At 35.6% G+C, this 18,640-nt stretch overlaps 1 protein-coding gene and 1 pseudogene across 1 annotated transcript; both read right to left on the bottom strand.

Moving 5' to 3' along the window:
* Window positions 1-456: 456 nt before the first annotated feature.
* Window positions 457-1,579, bottom strand: LOC114194005 (protein EXORDIUM-like 2 pseudogene; annotated as a pseudogene).
* Window positions 1,580-9,650: 8,071 nt separating this feature from the next.
* On the bottom strand, window positions 9,651-10,844 carry LOC114195461 (protein PHOSPHATE-INDUCED 1-like). The gene has a single exon (XM_028085941.2). The coding sequence runs from the start codon at window positions 10,741-10,743 to the stop codon at window positions 9,808-9,810; it is 936 nt and encodes a 311-aa protein (XP_027941742.2). The 5' UTR covers window positions 10,744-10,844; the 3' UTR covers window positions 9,651-9,807.
* Between the last annotated feature and the right edge of the window lie 7,796 nt (window positions 10,845-18,640).

Here is an 18,640-nt window from a genome sequence, read left to right as displayed (position 1 = left end):
TATTTGTTATTTATCATAAAATGGATCTTAATAGTGACACTAAACTTTAAAAACAAAAACTTCAAAGAATTTACAAAAAATAAATAAAAATTCTCTCACATGTACTTAAAATAATAATTTCAATTTTTATGCAAATAAAATAAAAAGAACCAAAATTTAAACTCATTCATTTTATAATTACTATAATGAAAAATATTTATATTGAGATTAAGATAAAAATTAATATCTAATCAATTCATATATTTTAAATTACATCAGTATCTTCTAAAATTTTCAGGAATTACATTGACAGTCAAGTTTCTTTAAAATTTGACATAACCCTCTTCTTGATTTTAGAAATATTATATTGACTCTTTTTCTACATTAAACATATATCTCTTTAAATTTTAATAACATGTTTTACATGTACCTAACGAAGGTTAGTTATTAATATCTTGCTGTAATTTACTCTGTTAGTTATTTTAAGAAATAAATTAAGATTCCAAATAAAACAGAAAAGAAAAAAAGAATGATAACCCTCCGAGGAATCTTACAAATCATTCTTCTCTTACACACACAGTTTACAAACCCAAATACTCTATCCACACACCCCTTATTCCTTTTCACACCATCGTCTTGCAGTTGGAGATGAGCGGGTCCCACATCGCCGGCAGCAAAAATTTCCGCCCGCGCACCCCGACGGCGTTGTAGCTAGCCCCCGTCGTCTTGTCCACCTGAACATTCCCGGGGTAGCCCGGATACGCCCCCTTCCCAAAGATTCCGGTGCACGCCGACACCGCCTCCAGCGGCGCGCTCGGCGGCCCCTGGTAGTACCCATCCTCGAACGGGTTCGTCACCAACCCCGCGAGAACCGTGGCCAAATTTATCACCATGCCGTCAACGCCAACGTCTACGTTGGGCGCCACTAACGGCGGCGTTTGCGGACCGTAAATGGGTTGGTGGAAGGGCCACGCGCACTGCCCCGGACACTGCGTGATTGGGTTCCCCACCCAGGCGTACGCCACCCTCTCGCCGTCTTTCCTCTTCCCCCACCCGTGGGTCCCACACTGGTTTATGCAGAAGTCCTCCACCGCCACGTCAGCGGATGTCATGATCACGTGCACCACGTGAGCCTCGGAGTTCGCCTTGGACGCCAACGCGAGTAGTTTGTCCGTGTTCAGCGACTTCCCGAGGGAGTAGTTTCCGTCGAGGCTTTGGCTCCCGACGACGAGGGTGCAGGGACCTCCTCTGTAGCTCGCGGTGGTTCGCCACCACGAAGACACGGAAGAAGGGGTACGAGACGATGACGTGGAGCTCAGCGATTGGACAAAGTCGATGAGTATGGAGCGTTGCGTGGAGGTGAATGTGCCGTACCAGAAAAAATGGAGGGTGATGTTACCCTTGAGGAGGGTACCTTTGTGGTACTCTAACACAAGTGGCTGGTTCTGAACCAAAGCTAACATGCGGTTAGAGGCACGAGAAGTTGCATTGGAAAGATTTGGAACGTAGCATGTTGAGAGGAGGAAGAAGAGGAAAAAGGAAAATGGGTTGAGAAGAGCCATTTTAGTGTTGTTGTGAGGATTTGGGGGTTTGAGAAAGGGTTTGTGTTGTTTATATAGGTACGAAGAAGATGGAGTGTGATTTGATTTTGGATATGGTTTTGTTTTGTGTTATGTTAGTTAATAGAAAGCGTGTTTTTTTAAGCACCACTGTCTCTGTCAGCTGCTAATATATCCTTCTACGTGCATGCTTTATCTTCTGGTACATATTGTCATGTAATAATTAAATAGTTAATGTTTCGATGGAGATTTTAGAGCAACACTATCGACCCTTTTCTATTATAAATATCTCTTTAACGTAAATAAATATGCTATATAAATATGTATTGCCATGTAATGGTTAATTAATGGTTAGATGGATATTTTAGATAAATGATACACCAACACTTTTCTGTCATAATATCTCCTTAACACGAATTATCTTTTTGTGTTGCGTGTTTGGTTTTGGATTATAAGTGGTTGTAGAAAAAGAGTGAAAACGTGAAATTTAATAAAAATGGATTAATTTAGTTGGTTTTGATATGTTAGACGATGGAAATTTGAGTCTAAGTCTTTGGTAATGTGGAAGAGAGAGAGAGAGAGAGGGAGAGGAGGAAAGGAAAGAAGAGAAATGGGAGAAAGTATAGTGGTTAGTTGGAGTGAAGGATGAAAAAAATAAGAGAAATTTGGTGGTGGGTTCCAGTTATATTTTCCATTAAAAATGCAAAGAAAAATTAGAAAGTTTGTTATGTAATTAGAATGTTATGGATTGAAATGTATTTTTAGACTTTTATGACACTCATAATTAATAATGCTTTTTTGTAAATTCACTCTTTTTATTACGAATAATGAAAATAAAATTTTTTATAAAAAATTATACTGATAAACAAAACAATACTTTTTTTTTCAATTAAAAAGTAACTTTTTATGTATTTTTCCCGCATTTATCTTTTATTTCATATTTTTTTCTTTGTCAAACAAAATATAAAATCACCACTTTAATTTGATTTAGTATTATTTTTTAAAATTAGTAAAATATTTTTAAAAAGGAGACAAATTGAAGTCAGACCAGATTCTATTCTTTGGGTGGCATGTTATCTTTAATTAGAAATTAAAGATTAAGTTTTAAGTATAAAAATTCACTTTTGTTAATAATTACCAAATTATTAAATACTAAAAGTGTTGTTTAACCCAAAATAACTAGAACAAAATTTTCTTATTATGCCATAATAGTTAACATACATGTAAGTATATATTTCTCATTCTTTTATTTCTTTACTTTTCTAAACGTAAAGTAGAACATACGTGTCGTGATTCAACAATTAAAATTCTGAAAGGTAATTTTTTAATCATGCAATTATAAACTAAAGATTATTATTGGTTGCAAAAATTACCACCATAAAAAGAATTTATATTTAACAATTTAAAGAATGAACACAATATTTTCAATTATAAAAGTTATTAATTGACGTATGAGCGGATGGAAGTTTCTGAACGTGTTGTTGGCAGCTTGCTGGCACGATGTATCATTCTCATCCGCCGATGTTAATAAGATTTAATACCATTTTGACTCAAAACTATTTTAAACCTTCTAATCCATTTATCCCATCATCAACGTATTAATTAAAAAAATACCAAAAATATTATAAACATATTTTAGAAAATAAAATATACCATTTTAGTGATGCATGATATTTGTTATTAATAATTTGTACCAATATATGAAAAGGAAAAAAATAAAAATTAGCCGTACAACATACTTGTTTATCATGATGGAGGATATCATATTACTTATGTTTTTAATTATCATATTCTATTCTAAGATTGATAAATAAAAGAAAAAACAAGAATGGAGGTAGTAGTAACTAATAATTGGAAGGTTAATTTTTTGGTGGCGAGGAATAAATGGAACAAAGATGATGATGAATAAGTATAGGTTTAGATTGATTGGTACCAAACGAAGAGAAAAGATTAAGAATTAGTTTCCTCTAATTGATTATAGCTTACTAAATTGCTTTGACAAGGCATAAGTACCCAACTATTCGGTCTCGTGATTGAGTTACACGTCTTACTACAACTACGCAAAAACACACAAAATAAATGAAATTGATGATATAGCAGAAAATAAATTTGCCCCACTATTTATGATTATGGCAACGCGGATTAATAAATTACCGCTAATTATATCGTCCTTAAGGCATAGCAAACCTTGCCATGCATACATTGACTAACATTATTTGCGTGTTAAAAAGAATAAAGTATACAATAATGACGGCCACGTTAAATTCTATATGTTTTCCTCTAAAATATACATATACGAAATTTAATTTACCTATTGTTTAGTAATGGTCGAAAGTCTTACGTTAAAACACTAGGCTACCGAATCAAAAGCCATCGATGTCTACCGGGAATTTTCATTAAACATAAACCAAGAAGTGTTGTCCACCAAATTGAAGAAAGACTCGTAAACATTGGTGGGTGTTAACGAGAGTGGACTCCAATATCATCATCTTTAAAATCATCTAAACGGTGTTCATGATTAATTGTGACCTCACATCAAACCTATTGTGATAGTTTATAAACCATTTTTAAAATCGAATAATATTTTGTATCTTAAGAACTAAAAAATATATATTTGTAAAATTAATAAGAATTAAATAAGTTATAGATATGTATTGTTCGGAGTTGTGTGGTGTTAGCCGTGATAGAAAAAAGCAAAGAGGAGAAAGATTGGAAAAGTATGGGGCATATTTAGAGGCGTATGCAATTATAGTTTTGGTGATGATAAATAGGACCTAAACCATAAATGTGAGGTATTGTGTGGAGCAACGTTTGGTGATTACAGTCCAAATTGTATTTGGTTGCATTTGCAGGGAGTGGCAATGGGTGCAGTATGGTGTAGTCATGGTTCTACTGTGGCTGTTTACACGTATCTATCATCTTGGGTTCATGGTCCCCTCTGCAGGTTCAAATGATGGATGCATTTGTTTATATGTTGCCGTACATAAGTCGATCATGGTATAAAACTTCAAATATTTTATGAGTAAGTGCATTCATTCACTCCACTTGTTTTTAGGCCATTTCGATATCAGCTTTATAGTGATGGATGGTATAACTTTTGGATTGAATAGAAGTCATTGATGCTAGAAAATATTATTGACTAAATTTAAGAAGGGTGAATCGAGAAACTTGAGTGAAAAATTAACTTTGGGTAAACTAATTATTTAAAGAAAAATCTGATTTTATTAAAATAGAATATAATTAGATATAATTATGTAGATGTGAGATAATTGACATTGAGTTATTTTTTTTTAAATTAAAGATTTTTTATTCTTTTAAATAGCTCTTACGTTTAAAATTGATAAATTTAGCAAGAGTATATCTTTTGAATGGAGAAAATATTGTTTTTTAAGGTAGCAAATTCCAATTTAAAACTTGACTTTATTGAGTTGAGTGGATCCTTCTATTGATAGAAGATTAAATGAAAGATTTGTGTATTTGACCATTTTTCATACTAGATATTATTCTTGCAGTTCACAAGCATCAGATAGTGCATGCAAAATCCATTAGTCATACATTTAGTTGCAGTTCATCACTTATCAAGGTCTCATTTTCCCGGCCAACAACAAACTTCAACTTTCAGCATCTATTTTCAGATTGGGATAATTGTTTAGATACAAGAAATCCAACCATTGAGTTTTGCGTTTTCCTTGGTGCTTCCTTAATTTCCTAGAAGTTTGTCAATCAAGTACTATGTCCAAATCTTCAACAGAATTAGAATATCTTACTTTGTCTTGGTGGCAAGTGAAGTAGTTTAGCTATATATAATAATTACTCAAACATTTTGAAATTTCAATTTACACAACTATGCTCTTTCTCGATAACAAATTTGTCATGCATCTTGTTTCTGATCCTTATCACCATGAGAGGTTCAAACATATAGCTATTGACTTTCACTTCACTTGTGAATTTATTCAAACACAACCTTAAACATCAAATAGTTAATATATTTACGAAGTCCCTTCCTACTGCCGCTTTAAATCGTTTTATTAGCAAGTTAGGAATCATCAACATTTGCTCTTCAATTTGAAGGAATATTAGGATAAGATATAATTAGATATTATATATAATCAATTTTGTTTAATTTGTTACTATATATGTTTTGTAAACAATACAACTTAGTTCAATGAATTATTTTATTTATTTTTCGCTTACCCATCTCATGATATTTTTTCGAATCGTCCCAATTTTAATGAAAATTTTTGCAGTCATCAACTATGAGTATGTGCAATACTGAATTTTTTAAATTAATATGAATACAGAAGATCATTCACGTCCAAATTTTAAATTACTAAAACTTTTAATATGAAAAAGGGTTCAGATTTTTTTTCTGGTTTTTTATACTATCCTCTGTTTAATGTCTAAAATATTAATGTCGATATATTAAAATTCGTTTAAATATATATTAAAATATCAAAATCTAAATTACTCACATGAGATTAGGTTGATCCTGTTTGAGGTGCGTAGGTTTAACAATACCTTATGTGAACCGATCACGTTCCAAAATTAAATATGAAATGGGCTAAAGGTTAGTAATTAAAAATAAAATAAAATGACAGTTTTATATTGAGCTAAACAATTTTAAGAATGAAATGAATTAAACGCTCCCGAAGATGAAGAAGAAGAGAGCGTTGAAAGTGCGGTTGGTAAGAGCAGAGTTTTGAGTGGTGGTAATTGTAAGTAAGTGGGGTTGGCAAAGCCAAAGAAGGTACACAGAAACCTAAGATATTGGAAAGATTACTCTGACCAACACTAATTCCAACTCTGGTTTGGTCGGTGAACAATAAACAATGAATGTGAGGCACTGTTGTGTTCGTGAGATTTGAGGGAACCCAACCCCGTGTAACGTTGTTTGTGGTGTGTGTTGGTGTCTAATAAACACGATACAAACTGATTGAACACGTAGCATATGAAAATGCATTGATGGGCCTTTGCCATTTTGCTTTGGGAAAGTGGGAAGATGATGGGTGGGCCAAGGACAACCGACCCTGTTGAAATTTTGGGCATACAGTTGTACCCTCACTAGCCTGGATTCCTTGTGCTGTGTTTTGGTACTAAAAAAACAACCAAACCATTCTTAGGGAATAAACTTCCTAAGTTGTTCAAAATAACAATAATAACTTATCATCTCTTTTCCTGTTTCAAGTAATCTAATTATCTTTGACTCTCATTAGCATTTTAATTGAAAAAACAATTTTTTTATAATCATAATATCATTGTGATTTAGTCATAGTTTTTAGATCAATTTTTTTTAGTTAAATATGTTTTTTTATGTGTCATTCTTATTTCAAAACATGTACTAATTTTGTTCATATACTTTATAAAAAAAATGTAAAATATCTTTGCTAATAAATGACATCTAATCGCGTTAGAGTCTCCTTTCATCCATGCATCTCTATCCTCATTACAATTGAGATTTCTTAGGTCCCATGTTCAAGGATGAGGGTGGAGGTGACACAAGCCCCAATTGCAAGTCATGCACGACAATGTACGAGGGTTTGTCCTTCAAATTCATCATTGTTGTTAATCTTTCTTCGCAACTCTAGAATCCTAGTCTTGTTGTCTTCTCACAATACTGGAAGCTATCATTTAACTAATCACATGTGTGCATTAATCACACAATTACACTCATAAGACACTCTCAATCACATGATGATAAATATTTTAACAAACCCTAGCTCGGGCTCAGGCGGAGGGCTTTCGTTTTGAGCGAGGTACTATCTCCCTCAGGCAAGAGATGCTCGCCTAAGCGAGAACGCATGGGAGCTTGATGTGTGTCGCTACAGTTGCAGCCCAGGCGAGGAACCTCACCTTTGGGCGAGGAGTGGACTCGCTCAGGCAAGGGAGGGCTCGCCTAAGCGAGTGTGCGAAAAACCTCCCAAAATCTTTGTCGCGATCTCGCCTAAGCAAGGGTCTGCAGCTTGAGTGAGGGGACTCCTCTCGCCTGAGCGAGGGCTTCTGGCTTGAGCGAGATCCGCTGTAGGCCTCGCTGTTTTCTTCACTTGTTTGTTATGGATTGTTTAGTTGATTGATTTGTATATTTAAAGTATGAAGTTTGACAAAGGCATGAGATATATGTAGTTATGAATTGAATTGATATGCTGGTGTGATCTTGGCATGTAAAATGAATGAGATGGTTAATATTAAAGTGGAAATGGTATTAGTATGAGATGAAACTCTATATTCACGAATTGGGAAGAATGAGATGGTATGGATTCAACATGGAATATGAATGAGGACAGGTTACAGAGGTTGGCATGGGGTTTTAAATGCATGATTAATATTATTTGGTTGTTTGAATATATTTGGTATGTGGTCAGTACGTAAATCCATAAGTCCCTAAGTGAGACTTCTTGGTCGTGCTTTAGTGGTCGGGACGTAATTCCATGACCCCTATTAGTGGAAATTCATAGTGGTGCCCCATCTATATAATTTGGTAAGGATTCAAGGTAAGGTTGCATCCTGACACTCTAAGGAGTCAATTAGTCTCACTTAGAGCGGACTGACTCTTGTGGTGAGAGTAGTAGGAGATCTGAAACTCATTAAGGGCTAACCTTGTGTGTGGGAAATTGAGACATCGTAACACTTGTAACACTTAGCTAGGGGGTGAGCAGCTCGGGAGTGAGCAAAGAAATCCACCACAAATGCAAGCATCTGTTGAATCCGACTAGATTATATTTAATCTGGATGAGTCGAGTCTGAGTCTAGTGTATTGTTTGAGAAGTGATAACATGATTGGTTGATACGTATTCATTGGTCTGTAAAATAGCATGTATCTGTATGATAAACTGTTTTATACTCTAGCTTACCCTATTTTCTTGTTTGGTTGCCTTGTATGTGGTTCTTCTCCTTTTGCGATGATCATCAATTTATTGATGTGAGCAGATGCGAGAGGTTCTCGCGGTCAACAGGGGAACGGTGACTCTGCTGCTTAGCCTGCCTGGGCTGGATCCCGCTTAATGGATTTTCTTTTAGGACTACGACCCATGTATTGGCTGTCCTTTAAATTTCCATTTTATTGCTGTTAAATTTTCTGTATCTGGTTCAGTTTGGCATCGTTGTGTGCCTTGGAAAATTGTAAGGAGTTCTGTGAAAACTCCAAGACTGCGCTACTATATTTTTTTGGTGTGACACTTCCTTTAATTACATTTATTAATTAAATGGGGTGTTACAGTTTACATCGTTTTGACACATTTTTTCTCTTAATTTGAAATCCCATTTAACAAGTTAAGAACAATTAATATTATTAGGTTAAAATGACTATATTAATTTATTTTTAAAATTTGGACACCAAAATATATCAAAATTATTAAACACATAAATTATTATTATGCAACAATTATTAAGAGCATTTTTGTCAAAATTATTTCAAAATAATCTTATATTAAGGACAAACGTTTTTATATTATAATTAGAAATGAGGATATGGAAGAGTACATTTTAGCCATTTAGCTTAAAACGTTATGTACTCCGAACAAAATATTCTTTACTACAAATTGTTACAATTTTTTAGAAAACGAATAATGAATATTGTGGTGTATTATCCATCTATTCGAAGAAGAAAAATGTTCATCATAAAACAAATATAATTTTTGTTTCTTAGTAAGAAACAAGAATATAATCTTCAAACCTCTTGACATAAAACGATGTTAAATTATAAAATTGATTTTCTGGAAAATTAAAAATAAAGTAGAATGTAATATATTTACATTTGGTTAGATAAAAATAAAACCTAATGGTTGATAAAAGAGGAGATATATGAATATAATATTCAGAAGGGAAGCTTGAGTAAAAATATTTTTAAATTGTTTGCAATATAAATCATGTATATTATTTTTGAAATCCTATTCAAAATAAGAACAAACAATTTTATTCAAAATATAATTCAACTGTTTATATTCTTTTAGTTAGCTACATTAATCATTTGAGATACTTCGTATAATTATGTAATATTTTTATATCTTTTCCGATGGTAAAGCGAATTATTGTTATTATAAACAGTTATAGAATTATTGGTAAGGGTAGAAAAAAGTGGAAAAGTATGTGTAATTTCGTGGAAAGTGAAACATATGATTGGTATCAAAGAAATATCTATTTTTGTATCCTTAATAAACAGGCTAAAAACATTACATGTACATAGGAATTTTTTTCTTCTAAAAGGAATGAACAAATAAAAGAATCTGGGTATTGACTAAGAAGCTAAACGTAGATGACACGTTGAGTGGTGGTTTTAGACGATGATGGTTGAACAAGCAGAGGTTTTAGGGTCGACGAGAGCAGGCAAGAGATATTTCCTTCCGTTGACACCATTGGCGTTGTAGCTGGCACCGGTGGTGGGGTCCACCAAGAGGTTCCCTGCGTAGCCAGGGTAGGCACCCTTACCGTAGACGCCGGTGCAGGCGGAGGCGGCTTCCAGCGGAGCCTCTTTGGGTCCCTGAAAGTAGCCGTTCCCGAAAGGGTTGGTCACGGTTCCAGCCAAGAGGCTAGCCACGTTGATGACCATGCCGTCGACGCCAACATCGTTGTTGGGCGCAACCAGAGCTGGGTTCTGGGGACCGTATATGGGTTGGTGGAATGGCCACGCGCATTGCCCCGGGCACTGGGTTTCAGAGTTACCCACCCAGATGTAAGCGAACTTGTACCTCTTTCCGTTGACGCGCGGCCCCATGGAGGACCCGTGAGTCCCGCACCTACTGGAGCAGAACCCTTCGACTGCAACGTCAGCGGAGGTGAGAACCACGTTGATGGCGTTTCTCTGTGGACCCTTGGATGCAAGTTTCACGATTTGATCGGTGGTGAGTGATTTACCGAAGGAGTAGTTTTCATCGAGGATTTGGGAACCCAGAGAGAGGGCGAGTTTGGGAGATGGGGTTTGGTAGTATTTTTCGGTGGCTTTCCACCACGTGGCAACGGATGGTTGGGCCGTGAGGGGTTTGGGGGAGGAGAGGGAGGTGATGAAGTCAGTGACGATGGCTTTCTGGGAAGGTTTGAAGTTGCCGTACCAAATGAGGTTGACGGAGATTTTGCCTGTGAGGAGAGGTCCTCTGTGGTATTGGAATTTCAGTTGGGGCTCTGACTCAGTGAGTTTTCTGGGTGAACTCAAAGGAAGAATTGAAACAGCGAGAAAAAGAGTGAGGAAAAAGCTTAAGGATGTAAGAGAGGCCATTTGTATTTTGGGGAGAGAAGAAAGAAATTGGTAGAAGAGTGAGAAATGATATGAATTGATGGAAAGAGGATGGTAGTAGAGATATTTATATAGTGTGGGTGGTGATTGTATGAAGGAGACGTGATTGAAGGGAGAAAGGCGTAATGGTGAAGTGAAGAGTTATGAAAGATGGTGAGAGGAGTGGAGTCAAGTGGTGGAGGTGGCAGCTTGAAAACGCGTTTGTGTTGTGGTATGATTAAGCAAATTGTGGGACAAGGTTTTTCTGTATGGTCGCAAAATTAGGCGAAGACAGGGCATGGATAGCTAAGTGAATCATAAGCAACTGTAATTAACAGCTGTTAAGGGACAAATAGACAAAACCCGTGATCATTTGTAATTTGTGAACTTGGATGTTTTGAACTTGGATTTGCAGTAAAGGTGAATTTATCAAAAACTAAGACAAGAGGAGTAGGAGTAGAAGAAAATATGTTAGCAAAAAATGCATAAATGATGAATTGTAAGATCATGACACTACCTTTTATTTACTTGGAACTGAACATAGGAGGTAATCCTAGAAGCCACAAAATGTGAAAAAGGGTAGTAGAAAAGATTAGGAAGCGAAATGGAAAGGAAAATACCTCTCCTTTGCAAGGAGAACTTGCCTGGTAAAATTTGTGTTAACAACACTGCCTTTATTTATATGTTTTTCTTCAAAATGCCTACAAAAGTGGAAAGGGACATCAAGAAAATTCAGAGACAATTCCTATTGGATTGGGGCAACGAAGGGAGAAAGATAGTGCGGGTAAAATGGAATAACATATGTAAGCCAAAAGAGGAAGGATGATTAGGTATTAAAGATTTGAAGATGTCTAACATTGTATTATTAGGGAAATGGAGTTGGATGAAGGTTAACAAAGGGAAAGGAAGGTCTTTGGAAAGTAATTCTAAAATCAAAATATCACGAGAAGAAAATTTTTAAATAGTGACAAATTTCAGTGACCAATAATTATTAGTAATTATAATAACCAATTTAGATACCAATTTACAAAACTAAAAATTATTGGTTATTGAAATAGTTACTATTATGAATAAAAAATTATAATTGGTCACTACAGTGACTAACTATTTTTGTTTCTAAAATTAACTTCTAATTGATGATTTTCTTATGGAGAATGGAAAAAATAAATAAATTATAGGTGTTACAAAAACCAAGAATCCTTTTGGTGGAAGGATATGAAGGAAGCAACAAACAGGGAGTATAAAGGAATTAGTTTACAAATAATATTGAGTGCAAGATAGGTAAAGGGAATAAGATTAATTTCTAGGAAGATAGATGGATATTGGAACAACCCTTAAGTGTTATTTACACAAGACTATATGCAAATTTCATCAATAAGAATGGGATAATTGCAGAGTTTGACCAATAGGTCAGCCATAGTTGGGTTTGGGATATAAAGTGAAGAAGTCAATGGTTTGAATGAGAATTATCTCAATTATATAAATTTAACAATGATCTTACACTCATATCAATATATAATGATAGGGATGACACACTATTGTGAAACATGAAAAGGTAACAACTACATAGTCAAATATGCTTATAATAAATTGCTTGAGAAATATTTTTGGGGAATAAAATGATGTTTTTCGTATCCTTTGGAAGTCAAAAGCTCTACCCTTAACTCAACACTTTGCATGGAGAGTCCTTCTCAACAGAATAACAACTAAGGATAATTTGAGTAGGAGAGGTATATTGAGAGGCTCCAACTTGTGTGTTATGTGTGGTGTAACATCTTGGCCGAATAATACTAATTAAAATAAAACAAAAATAAAAAGTAATAATAAATCGACAATTAATAAAACCTTTATCCCAAAATGCAGGAAAATTTAAAATTTATTAAATGTGCTATAGTTCAAAAGTTCAAACTAAAACATCAATGGTTCCAAATTTCCAAATCATAAAGGCCATAGTATCTGAAATACATAAAATAGTGATAAAATCTTCTCTATATATTCCCCATACCAGCTCCGCTCCAGTTCTACACATCATCAGTACCACCTAAAACATCATATGCTCTCGTGTATCAAGTTACACGATCATCACCAAACACACACAAAAATGGTGAGCTCAATATAATTAAATATGCATAAAGAAATATAAACCTTCACCTAATGCATACCAATTTATCCCAAAACCTCTTCCAGGAACTTTTTATTATGCATTAGAAATCATGGCCTACCACTATGTTCATCTAGCTTCTACACACTTTGACGATGACCTTAAGATAACACATGCTGCCACGAGCCACCACTCGTGGTCTAAACTCTACAAGCCACCACTCGTAGACCGACACGCGGGGAAAAATTACGTTACGAACCACCATCGGTACCAACCAAATGGAGCTAACCAATACGAACCACCATTTGTATTCTCACACAAGATTTCAAACATCATCGGCCACAACTAGTGAGTGATAATCAAGTGGAGCTAAAGAAACCAATATGAGCGACCACTCGTATGGCCCCTCAGGATTTCCAATATCACAGGCCACAACCCGTAAACGCCACATGCTTACAATCCATTACGAGCCACCACTCGTAAATGGGTCTCAACATGCCTCACCCCCAAAGGAATCATTCAAAGTCGTGTAATCCCTACAACACATTCCTAAAATCTGCCTTGTCCTAAAGCTATCACCTGGCGCAGCTTAAGCCACGCAAGGTGAAAAAGTTGTTGCAGATCACCAGGTTGGCCTCACACACCGCTAGGCGCCACTCGTTCTAGTGGTTACTGTTGTGGCCGATATCGCCTAGCGGAACCACCTTCATTGCTAGGCATTGTGTTTTCCAAGGACTTCCATGGTTACTCCTATCGCCTGGAAGCTCACCCCGTGCCACCAGGCACCACACCAGTAGCGTCAATGCTACTGGTTTTTGGCATTTTAGGATAGGTTCTAAAGAACCTAATCACCCACACACAATCTAGAACATTTCAATTGCACTCCTTTGCACTTCCACATGACTCAAGCATCAATTAGGCATTTCCAGTTATCTATATCAATGCATATTGTAACATTTTGGTCAAAGATTACTAATTTAAATAAGATAAAAGAAAATAAATAACAAAGGTTCATTTATTATTATTGTCTTTCCCAAAAACGCGGGAAATTTAAAACATTTATTACATCACCATTATTCAAATTCCATAAATTTTTTCAACTATTACAAAACTTAATGTCTAGTAAAATACTATTTTCAAATACATAAAAGTAAGTCCATAAAATAGTGCTCCCATATTAGCCTCCACTCCAACTCTATGCCTCACCAACATCACCTGCAATATCATCTGTTGTCGTGTAACAAATTACATGATCATCGTCAAACACAAGCAGATAGGGTGAGTTAATAGATAAATATATATATATATATATATATATATATATATATATATATATATATATATATATATATATATATATATATAAATCAAATATATGCACACATTAATCATAGGAACGCTATCCTCTGATTCCATAGCATATGGCCACCACCATGTTATCCATGTTAGTTTTGAAATGATGATTTAAGCCAAGAAGAGGGGGTTGAATTGGGTTTTTAAAACTTTTTCGAAAGCTTAAACCTCTTTTCAATTGAATTAAATAGACTGAAAAGTTAGGATGTAAATAGAGCAGACAAGTACACTTGCAATCGATTAAAACATAAAACAACATACTAATTTGTTCTTGAACTATGAAATAGTTGATTAAAAAGATAAATCAGTCGGCTAAAATACTAGAGATTTATGCAGAATGCAGAATTCGCAGATTTAACTCAAACAACAATCTTTTACATACAAGACTTGTTCTAATCAATATTTTTAACAAGTATACAACCTCAGATAACACAAGAACGCATTAAATCACACCAAAGAACGAATTGCTTGGTTTTCTTAAGTTTTTAAAGAGATTTAAAGTGGGTGAGATGAGGGAGAGAGAATTGCACAATTGTTTTTATACTGGTTCACTCAATCACAGAGCTAATCTAGTTTACTAAGACAACTTAAGCCTAGTTCCCACTATATTCAAAATTTTACAAATTACACACTAAGATTACACATTTGAACAAAGAAACACATAAGATTTTTGACTCACACAAAAATCTAAACACACATCCTGCAAGAATCACACTTACAAACCTGAAATCACATCAGGCAAACCAACCAGAGGCACAAGAATATCCAAACCTGGTGGTGGTTGTCCCTAGCCAACCATACATCTGTTCTTCAAGCTACTTACAAGCCAAATTGCCTCCAAAATCAACCAAGATCTTTAAACCACGAGTTGCAATTGTTTATTGCAAAGAGAAAGAGTTTTCCAAAGAAGAATGACAAAGTTTCGTGCTCAAAAACTCATATTCGCACCTCTGCTCACGAAAACATAGCTTATATAGTCTAGTTTAAGTGAAAATAGTCGATTGAATTTTCCATACAGTCATCTGATTTCACTTGACTTAAGTGAAATCAGTTGATTGAAAAATAATTCAACTGACTAAATGCATTCATACTAGAAACTATATATAGTAAGCCTTTTAACTTGTTAAAACCCATTTTAACAAATTAAAAGAGACACACCAAGGCACACAAGATATCTAACCTATGTAATATAGCCTACCAATATGATATAATACTAAAACATTACATTTAACATGTTATTTTCAGATTTAACACACTAAAACTTAATCTTCAAGTGGATATTCATCAATCTTCATCAAACACCTATGATCTTCATGCACATGGCTTTATCAATTCTTTGCTTCAAGCTTGCTTGTGCCAACAATCCATGCTCTACATCTTTGGATGATAACCTCATGATACCCTTTGCTGCCACACCTACGAGCCACAACATGTAGAACACGTGCAGGAAACCTGCTACGGACCACACTCCATAACGCCAAGTCGAGTTCCCAATATGAACCATATTCATACTCTCAACACAAGATTAGCACATCTATAGCCACAACCTATGATTGCTCAATGGAGTGGAGACCCTCCGTACGAGCCACAACACGCACACTCACACTGACAACACTTGTCAATCCGAGTCACAACTGAAGGAATGCTCGTATTCATCCACCATCTCGAGCCACAACTTAAGGGATGTCATTCTGAGCCATAACTCAAGGAATTCCACGTGTTTACCCTCTATCTTGAGCCACAACTCAAGGGATACCATTTTAAGCCACAACTCAAGGAATGCTCCAGCAAGTCCATCTTTAAAGTATCACCCAAAGCCTTACAGACCATGCACATCCAAAGAAATAAGCCATAAGTCGTGTAAAACTCTAAATCTCATTATGTGCATGAAAGTATTATTCTAAGCACACCATAACATTACTTAACCATGGACCCAGGATATACATGCTTCCACAAACCTGCCTACTTGTGGTTCTGCCTCTACGAACCTCATCACTCGTAATCCAACTCTACGAACCTCCTCACTCATAATCCAACTCTACGAACCTCCCTGCCTGTAGTCCAACACACGTGATCCAAAAACTACCAACCTCCCTAGTCGCAGAAGCCCTCAAGTGTAAGCATAGAACATACAAACCTCCTACTTGTATCCTCACACGAGAGCATCATAATATGAACCTCCTTACTCATATTATTACGTGTTCACCACCAGCCATGAACCTACCCGCTCATGACACAATCAAGCATCTCTTGGTCCAAGCCCAACATTAAAAACATGCAAAACACAAGCCAACATAACACAATACTCCTTGCACTATCACCTGCACTGCCTAAGCGTCGCCAGGCAAAAAAAAACAACGCAGACTACCTGGCAGAACTCTCTTGCCGCTAGGCGCCAGGCTGCATCCAGACCCACTGTCTCAGAGCTATCGCTTGGTAGTTCACTCCTCACCACTAGGTGCCACGCGATTCAGGGACTTCTCTGGTAGTCCTATTGCCTGGCGACCACTCCTGTGCCGCCAGGCACTATACTAGTAACCTTACTTTACTGGTTTAACACCTAAAACAGGTTATAATCTTTCCATCCAACATCCAGATTACTCGTTTTATTGTTTACACATGGCATTTAGTTTAACCAATTTTAATTCCAACAACATACTCGAAGTTCGATAATCATACATATTTGTATTCAAGTAACCTCATGCCAACTATTAAAATTTACCAATAAAACACATTTCGATATGAATTCAACACAATAACCAATCGCAATTACAACCCATGCATTATACATTCTAGACGCGTCATGCATACGCAACATATTCATTTACTAACACATTATTTCCCACAACTCTTTTCAATTCATATGTATTATATCCAACCCCCAAGATTTATTCTTCATCCATATTTAAACCCTTTTTCTTTTTAGCGACTGGTTCATTTTAACATAATTATCATATGCATAATTTTAACTTAACCCTTACAAAACCCAAGTCTCCCCCAAGTTGTTAGAAACCACAAAGTTTCCACTGCACTAGCTACCGCTTGGTGGCAGGTACGTACCGCCAGGCGATGCATCAGGTTCTGGGCAGAACCTAAATTCTTTCTACACCTGTGATAAATCCTAAACTCCCTAAATCCCATTCCAGTCCATCACCATCATAAAACTCACATCAATTCAGTTTCCCATTATGCATAATCGCTCAATAAAATCATACAATTACCAATTCATCATGATTGCACCAAAAAAAAAATCCATGTTTAACAATTTTAGGCTCCAAAATCTAACACGAACCCTTCATGATTTACACTCCATTCATTCATTCCAATATCATCAATCACATTAATAATCAATAATTACACAACATCACTCATTCAACATGAATAGTACACTTTTGTAAGAACCCTAGATATCACAGAATCCTAAAACAAATCACAAAAAATACACCAATATTTGCGTCGCCTGGCGGTTCATCTCAAGAAACTCATAAATGGGTGCAACGCTCATGCATTGTATGGCGTGCCTTTGAAGCCGCCAGGTGGTTTTTGTAAAATTTCCAGAAACTCAAAACCAGTGGAAATTTAATGCAGAATAGGCTCCCAATCATACAACATACCACGTAAAATCATACAATTTAATATAAACAAATATAGTAGCTCCCTTAACCTGGTTCGTTTTTCAAACTTGACAATCAAGGGTTCTTTTGTGATCTCCAATGGTCTCCCTTTGCCTCTCCAACCACAGCTCTCAATCCTCTCTGAAGTGCAGTCATTATGCTCTCATAGTCTGTCCTAGTTGCCTCATAGTTTCTCTCCTCTCCCACCTCTCTAACTCAATTTTAATTAACTTAATTACCAAAAACGAAATTTTTATTGTAAGGGTTTAATGACTATCAATTGCTACTAACAAGATGTTTCTTCAGCCTTCCCTACTACCCCTGACGACGACTAGGGTTTCTAACCCTTCTCATCCATGCCAAAACTAGTTTTAGCAAAAAGAAACATTATATCGCATAAGCCAAGGTTCGAACACACAACCATCTAGTTATCAAGCCGATGCACAACCAATTCATGTTTCATGATAATTCTTATAATTCTAGGATTATATTATCACTCATCATCATCATCAAGCATATTATTATTAAAATAATAAACAATTAAAATACACACAATTGGCATACACAAGTCTCAAACTGAAGTCCTCTCAACTTGATCAATAATCTCAACCATTTGACTAGTACCATTCCACATCATAAACCCCAACATTAAATGTCATAAAGGTTCCCACTACTCGCATTCATTAAATAATTATTTAATTTTCCTAGGTCTTAGATATACTTGTATATATATATATATATATGTGTGTGTGTGTGTGTGTGTGTGTGTGTGTGTGTGTGCCATCACAATTTGGAAACATGACACCTTTAAATTTAACCACAAGCCAATTCT

Source organism: Vigna unguiculata, chromosome 8 (assembly GCF_037176805.1).
Source record: "Vigna unguiculata cultivar grain cowpea cultivar isolate G323 ecotype 2 chromosome 8, ASM3717680v1, whole genome shotgun sequence".
NCBI lineage: Eukaryota > Viridiplantae > Streptophyta > Magnoliopsida > Fabales > Fabaceae > Vigna > Vigna unguiculata.
This window is presented reverse-complemented; position numbering and strand designations above follow the sequence as displayed.

What these genes read in the sequence shown, in the direction of transcription:
- LOC114195461 (XM_028085941.2), bottom strand. Translation starts at nt 10,743, where the DNA reads ATGGCCTCTCTTACATCCTTAAGCTTTTTCCTCACTCTTTTTCTCGCT.